The sequence below is a fragment of the Amphibalanus amphitrite genome, unplaced genomic scaffold (assembly GCF_019059575.1).
Source record: "Amphibalanus amphitrite isolate SeventyFive unplaced genomic scaffold, NRLGWU_Aamphi_draft 000347F_arrow, whole genome shotgun sequence".
Classification (NCBI taxonomy): Eukaryota; Metazoa; Arthropoda; class Thecostraca; order Balanomorpha; family Balanidae; genus Amphibalanus; species Amphibalanus amphitrite.
In genome coordinates, this window is record NW_024881842.1 from 288,466 (window position 1) to 295,934 (window position 7,469).

General features: G+C 45.6%; 1 protein-coding gene across 1 annotated transcript; it reads right to left on the reverse strand.

The window, feature by feature from the left end:
- Window positions 1-5,289: 5,289 nt before the first annotated feature.
- Window positions 5,290-6,660, reverse strand: LOC122389189 (cation channel sperm-associated protein 3-like). Its single transcript, XM_043380957.1, has one exon. The coding sequence runs from the start codon at window positions 6,658-6,660 to the stop codon at window positions 5,290-5,292; it is 1,371 nt and encodes a 456-aa protein (XP_043236892.1).
- Between the last annotated feature and the right edge of the window lie 809 nt (window positions 6,661-7,469).

Consider the following 7,469-nt stretch of genomic DNA (forward strand, 5'->3'; position numbering starts at 1 on the left):
GATTTGCAAATGGAGTGTGACTATTTTCGCTGTTTGTAATTTGCATGTTTACTTACATTCATGTCAGATAACATCAAAACACCATTAGCGAACATATTTGGCAGATTTGATGTCCCTATAGCTCTACTATCGAGGCTGCAAATGAAAGGCGCGGTAATAAAGTTAGACCCATTTCAGACTGGTAGAGGCATGGTAAATAAACATCAGACGGGCAGTCTAATGCATGATGAAAATCAAATATATTATTAGGTACATGGCTCGTATGTTATCTGGGTGTGTAATAATATTGACTGCTGACCGCAATGCTCAAATTTAATTTCCTTCTGGAGGAATACATTTTTTGTCAGTGACACCATAACAACGGTCAATAATAATCCGGCCACGCGTGTGTGAATCCTTTTTTCTGAGCGGCGAGATATTTAATGATATTTATTAGCGAGTTGGGGTGGGCCATATGATAAAATGATTACCGTATGGGGTAGGGACGATAATAAAAATTGTTGCCATCTGTGACGCCACTGCAGCCCTCGGGCGAAGACCTCAACAAGCACTATAATTGCCCTCGGTTACACCTCGGGCAATAACGCATGTTTCGGTTTTCCCTTCAGGCTACAGTGATATCACATCGGGCAATATTTTTTTTTCTATTACCCGCTACCTCATGAATATTCATATATTATTTGCATGGATGGATAAATCATTCACTGGGCCATGGCCTGGATTATCAACTTAAACGCATACAAGCATAGTTCTTTTCGCTAGTATATCCGCCTATTGGTAGATGGTGGATAGCGTGTACCTAAATGTGTTTACACAATATCCATGTTATTTCTGATGGAGATATCCATGACATGGCTGAGACAAAGTGGAATCACTTTCGCTCCTAAAAATATAAACAATAGGAGCCAAAAGTGATTGACTATGAAAATTCAATTTTAGTGACAATACAGCCAATAGTTGATCGGAGCCCAAGAACGGTTCGTAAGTACCTAGCTGGAGCATGCTTTATGGCAGTGACATAAGAACACTGCTTGATCGGTTCAAAAGATTTAAAAGATATTGCAACAGCATAGGCTTGAACTGGATGATTCGGGTCACTAACCGATTTTCCCCAAGTTTCATCTCGCTTGCGAGCTGCGCACCCTCGCTCGTTAGTCATCGATATAGATGGCTTGGACACAGACGTTTGCAAAGAAACAACCACAAGCATGCGGCATGCCGCCAGCAGCGTAACAAAAAGAAATGTCCTCCTTAGCTAGCTCATTTATTCATACTGGCTCTAAAAGGTATGAATGAAGCCGTCGTAGAGCATTTTTAAAATTTAAAGTGCCTCACAAACTGCATTCTCCCCTCGAATCATTGTATGTAAACGCATTTAGTTGGCACACCGATAAACCACAAAAGTGTCAACGTGTCAAAAGTGTCGGCGTATCAGGTTCAATTACTGCGTTGACAAATTTCATAACTGATGTTATCTTTCATTTTTCCACTACCGGCCTCCATCGTACAGAGCGTGTGAAAGGGGAAGGCTAATAACATAGCTACTGCTACACCCTTCGTGTCATTTCTGTTCCTAATGTCCTTTCAGTCGAGTTAAGCTCACCACAACTCGAAACATGTCGAAGATGACGTCAAATGAATTCGTAGTGCCGCATGGTGCCGTGTCGCCGATCGCCCATCCCCAAAGCACAGAAATTTCTGTACACTGTGAATGTGCTGATAAATATGTAGAGCGATCTTCTTGATCGCGATCCTGATATGTCAAGGTCGTGGTCCTGAAAGACGATTCAAAGTGGTCACCAGGTGGATGCGCTCGTAAAATCAAAAAGATGAAACGTCGTCGAAATCTGCTCCACCTATCAGCGTAACTATATTTGAGGTGGGTGCGTCTGTCTGTTACCGAGGTCCCGACATGGTGACCCATAGCGCGGATTACAGGTCAGGCCGTTGCGCCTAGCGCGGTGAAATTTGCACAGGTTATAGATCAAGGATGCGCGAGGTGCGGGGTGCCCTAAGGGGTCTGAGCTAATCGGGTCGATAAGGAGTGCGTGGTGCGTATCCAAAAAGTGCAAGCGTCATAAGCTTGACATGCATAAATCGGCATGCAAAATCGGGAGAAAACGGCTAAATTTGCCTGATAAATAGGTACTAATGCAATCAAAATATTTTTGTAAACGTTGTGAAGTGATTCCAGCCAAACACTCATGCAAACAAGGATGCAAAACTTCATCGATCTAATAAAGGTTTTGCTAAAACCATTTATCGTTCATAGTTACCTCTTCTTACTGATTAACCGGTCGACATGGCATAAGGATAGTTAATCTTACTACCGTGTGTTACGTTCAACGGCATCCGTCATCTTACATTTTTCTTTTAAGATTCGCTGTGCTTAAGCTGATGTGGAGTTAAGCTCACATAGGCACCATATAGAAATGAGCATTCCTACATGCCGGGGTATGTCTTAAGCACAGCACGAGCCGGGCAGTAAAACTATGACCAAGAAACTGTCGGTGTCAAAATGCCATGTTATTTGATAGGCCGGGCAGGAAACAAAAGTTTACTGCCCGAGTTTACTGCCCAGGGCAATGACCTCTAAACTACAGTTTATCGCATTAGCCCAGAGGTATAATCGACAGGGAATGTACAGGGTGATTTTTTTTAACTGTTAAAAAGTAAACGTCAATGGTGGTCCCTAAACCGAAAATTCTTGTGCAAAAAAACAATGCACGTGATAGATAAATCTGGGACATTTTGTATGGTGTCATGATTTGTCCCTTTTAACCGAAGGCCTCGGCCCCAACGGAGCCTAAAAATGTCTCACCAATCGGGCACGCATGGTCCACCGCCGTTCAGTAAGGAATGACACAAAACGGTGATTTTGAAGCATTGAGGCAGTTCGAAGCATACGATCATTAAGGAGATACCTTAGAAAGACGTTTAATAATGCACGAACAAGCTTGTAGTAATAAATAACCTTCAAACGGTCCATCTGGGGTATGTGCAGCCTATGAAGAATCAGTCTTCAGGGACAAACAAAAACAGCGAATCAGACACCACCAGGGTCGCCAGTAGCAAAATCCTCGACCTGCCCTTTCTAGACTTCTAGTTTTTGGACCCAGATATGGCAGATATAACAAGAAAACATTGGAAATATCTGGCAGAGCTGAAAATGGGTGATAGAAGCCTTTTCAGTCCGCCTAATGAGCATGGGAGTCCATGGTGCTGTTCAACACGTGCTCAGGCGGGCTGAGTCGTGTTGGTGAAAGAGGGGGCAACTTCAAGCACAAGTAAAATAGGTACACGATGGACGTTCCTTCACATCGTGTCTGCATGAAATCAAAATGTCCCAGAATGCTCGTCATGCTGGTATATAATTTTACAATATATATTTGCATTTTAACGCCACTAAACCTCATTACTTTTTAACAAATAAAAAAATCACCCTGTATAATTGACATAATTATTGCATGATATTTGCCGCGTAAAATTAGAAAACTAACATTTTTTGTAAGAAATATCTGCTCTGCTTATCAAGGGTATTGAAATATTGTGTATTGGTTACAAAGCCGAAATTATGGTAAGATATGCGCCTATAAATCGAAATCTGTTATCACTTGTTGTCTTATCTTCGTTTGATATATCTACTGATACCTTGGGCCTAAATTATTGCGTTATTATTTGACAGTTATAGTCCTTTCCTCGAAACAGACATGTAAAATATGGAAAATATAATGTATTTCACGAAACTTAAGCCATAGGGCATCAAAAAAGCACGATTAGGTACATAAATAAAGAAAAGATTCTTGCAAGAGCACTGGAAAATTCACGTTTAATCATTAGGAATATTATATCTACTTCTTGTTCTTATGTCGTGGCAACATATTCATATATTAATTATGTTCCTTGGATATCCAGTTGTTGTGCCATTCTGAGTTGATATTTTCAGACGCGATTCTTTTTGAAGGTATTTTGATGCATTTTCTTCTATAAATTTTATCCACAGCAGTAGCGCAATCACTGTTAGGAAATTATGGACAAACAAATTGTATAAAAGTGTCACCAGAACCTGTCGAAACTACTTAGCAGGTATGCGGCATGTAGGAAAAATCTTACTGACCTCAGCCGTACGAAATTATTTGGAAACTCGGCTTGCAAAATTTGACTCCGGCCCTCGTGCTCCGCACTCGGGCCTCCGTCAATTTTGCAAACCTCGTTTCCAAATAATTTCGTCGGCCCGGTCAGTAATATATACTGCTGAACGACGGATGCTCATGTTAACCACGTGTTTGTAGAAGAGTGCCGATTATGTTCAATAAACAAATGCACCAATCTCTTACCAATTCTGAGGGGCTATAGGAGTGCCGAACTGCCTCCAGGTTAACTCGGCCACCTTCGACGACAGCAGGGACACAGCTCAGGGTGAAGAGCGCCATCGCCGCCGCCGCCGCCGCCGCCGCCGCCGCTGCCATCGTCCCTGTGAGTGGGCTCGGTGGCGGAGAGCGGTCGGAACCGAGCCCGGCCGCCGCGCCGCCGCACCAGCCCGGCACCCGAGCTCCGCGGGAAAGGCCAGAATTGGTGTGAAGATGTAGAGTCAACACAGGATGGTGTGCTATATGCCCAGCGCGCTAAGTGATATTGATGATTCGCCAGGTGATGCTTGGTCCCAAAGAGAAGCTAGATAAAGATTAGGTCACGAAAAGTGTGTCACAAAGCCTAATGCAGCACAAAAATTATTTACTTATATATGTACATGGAAGCATCTATTGACCGTATTGAATAGCCAGCGGGGTCCTTTACGCCATCAAACGTTATTTACATTTGTTCTCCTCTAATGCATATTCTGCTAGCATAAGACTAGTTATGCTGCAGTATGTGGGTGCGCGTGAGGTCAATCTCACGGCCTCCTCACCTGCATTCGCATCTCCCTTTTGGGCATCTGCTGGGCGTAAACGAACGTGTTCTTGGACCGGCTTTGCCAGTAATATAGTCAGTTGCGCAGTCTGCGCCAAAGGTCCAGCAGTGCTTCCTAAAATACAAACTGCTTTCTTGGCGACGTTATCTCAACAATGATCTAGGCAGCAACAGTCAACATGAAACAAATGCGTGACTTTATCATAACACAATGTTCGGAGGCACGGAATGGGTTGCCACCACCATAAGCACAGCAATCGTCAATTAATGAGAAAGACGACAGTAAACAACATAAGCGCGCATGATGCTTATCCTCACGGTGTGACAAATAGAAGAAAATCGTGACATTCAGAGCTCATATTTCGTCATTCCTATGTCTCACGGGTCTGGTTTCGCATCAGACTTCCCTTCCGCCTCCGACATCTTGGCCAGGGTGTGCAGCAGCTCGAAGTAGAGGTTCATCAGGTTCTCCAGCGTCTGATCCTGCAGGTCGAGCGTGTTGAGCAGCGACAGGATCCAGACCGGGTTGGTGCACATGTCCTGCACCGTCGTGTAATCGTCATGGTTGAGCGACTCCTGGAAGCTCTGCACCATCTCGTAGAAGTTGCTCCAGTTGCCGCGGCGCTGTTTCTCCATCATACGGTTGATGTCTTCGCGCTGACGCTGCATCATGAACGCCTTCTTTCGCCTGACTGCCAGCTCACGCTCGCGGCGCCGCTCCTGGCGGAACGTCTCGGTCGCCTCGCTGATGTTCATGATGATGATGCCGATGAAGACGTTAGTCATGATAAAGTGGCCGATGCAGATGAAGCCGATGGTGTAGAGCCGGCTCCACTTGCCGGTCATGTCGGCGCCGTCGATGTTATCCTGCACGGCCGTCCAGCCGTCGGCGGTGACGTAGGTAAAGAGTGATAACATCGCGCGCCCCAGAGTGCCCCAGTCCTCGCGCGCCGCCTCGTCCGCCGCGAACTTGTTGCTGCCGAACAGGTAGTAGCCGACGACGCCGAACAGGAACATGATGAAGACGAGGAGGATGATGACGCTGACCACGTAGCGCCGGATCGTGTCGATCAGCGCCGACACCAGCACCTGTAGGTTGGTCGAGAAGCTGACACTGCGCAGTGTCCGCAGCGCCTTCAGCGCCCTGAACATGCGGAACACCATGACGCCGCCAGCTCCCTTCACGAACATCTCAATCACAGGCTGACAAAGCGACACGACGACGAGAAGGAAGTCGAACAGGTTGGACACCTGAAGCCAGTAGTTTTTCGGCTCAGCGTAGATGCGGAGGATAGCTTCCACAGTATATATCGCCAGCAAACTCTGATCGACGATCGCCAGAGCCATTTCGTACTCGTAGCGCAGCGTCGGACTGGTCTCCACCGCCAGCACCACAGTATTGAAGATGATCATCAACATGATGAAGCCGTTGAAACGCGAGGATTCTGTGAGCGTGCAGACAAACTTGTGCAGGTCCTCGTCCCAGCGGGTCATCGTGCGCGATGAGTCCCTCTTCTCGATGCTGGAGCGCACGGTGATCACGTTACTGGGCAGAGTCGACAGTTTCCTGGTTTGGACCGGAGTATCTACCTCACCACTTGACTTGGACTTCAGCTTTCTACTCGGCTGCCGACCCAAAGCCCGTGTGTAGAGCTTGGATGACTTCATGGTCAGGTCACCCTCGCCAGGCGCGTTCACAAGCACCTCGTTTTGCGAGCTGGTGGGGTTTAAAAAGGCGACATTTAGCATTGAGCCCTTGTAGTTTCGCGACTGCTGTCTGTGAACAAGCGTTTCCATTTGCTCGGAAACAGCCATACCAGTACCATCAGGTTTGGAACGGTTCGACATCGCTTATTGTTGATGGAGAACGTGTAGGTACAAATATGTCCGGATTGGATGTATGTGACAAGTAGTTACTTCTTTGTGCTAAGTGCTTCTTCTTTGTGCGGCAAAGGGCTCTTCACTGAGCTCTTACATTTAATAAGCGACTAAACCTATTATTGTGAATATTTAAGGATGTAATGCTGTGATATGCGATGCTCATCTATTTAAAAGAATGGAGAATGGGAGAATGGAACAAATCTATCCGATCCTTGATCCCAAGCTTGATCCGATCCAATCCGATCCAATCCGATCTATCGAAAAATTCCAAGCGTCACGTGATATAGGCATACGCGTGTTCTCTGAGCTTAGATGTTTTCAGCACAAGAAATAAATGCCACACCGCAGAGTTTATCGAGCGCAAAGCAAGGAGTCAGATGAAAAGTTTATTGTAGTTATCATGATCTTCCATGAAAATTAGATAAAACATAGACACCAGTTTTTTATGCTACCAAGAGTTCACATAAATCTATGACAGCATGGTCCATGCTATCTCTGTGTTCACCTAATTATACAGGAACGAAAATCGTGCGGATATTAGAACCCACATGGGTTCTATGTTTCATTCCAGCCTCATGCATCACGGTATTGCAGGTGTAGTTAGCCTCATATACGTCAGCGCATTTCCCGTCTACCCTTACTCGCCGAAAGAGCTGTGTCATGTGAGAGAGAGAGAG

Excerpts from the sequence above, each read along its gene's own strand:
- LOC122389189 (XM_043380957.1), bottom strand. The coding sequence starts at position 6,660 with ATGCTAAATGTCGCCTTTTTAAACCCCACCAGCTCGCAAAACGAGGTG.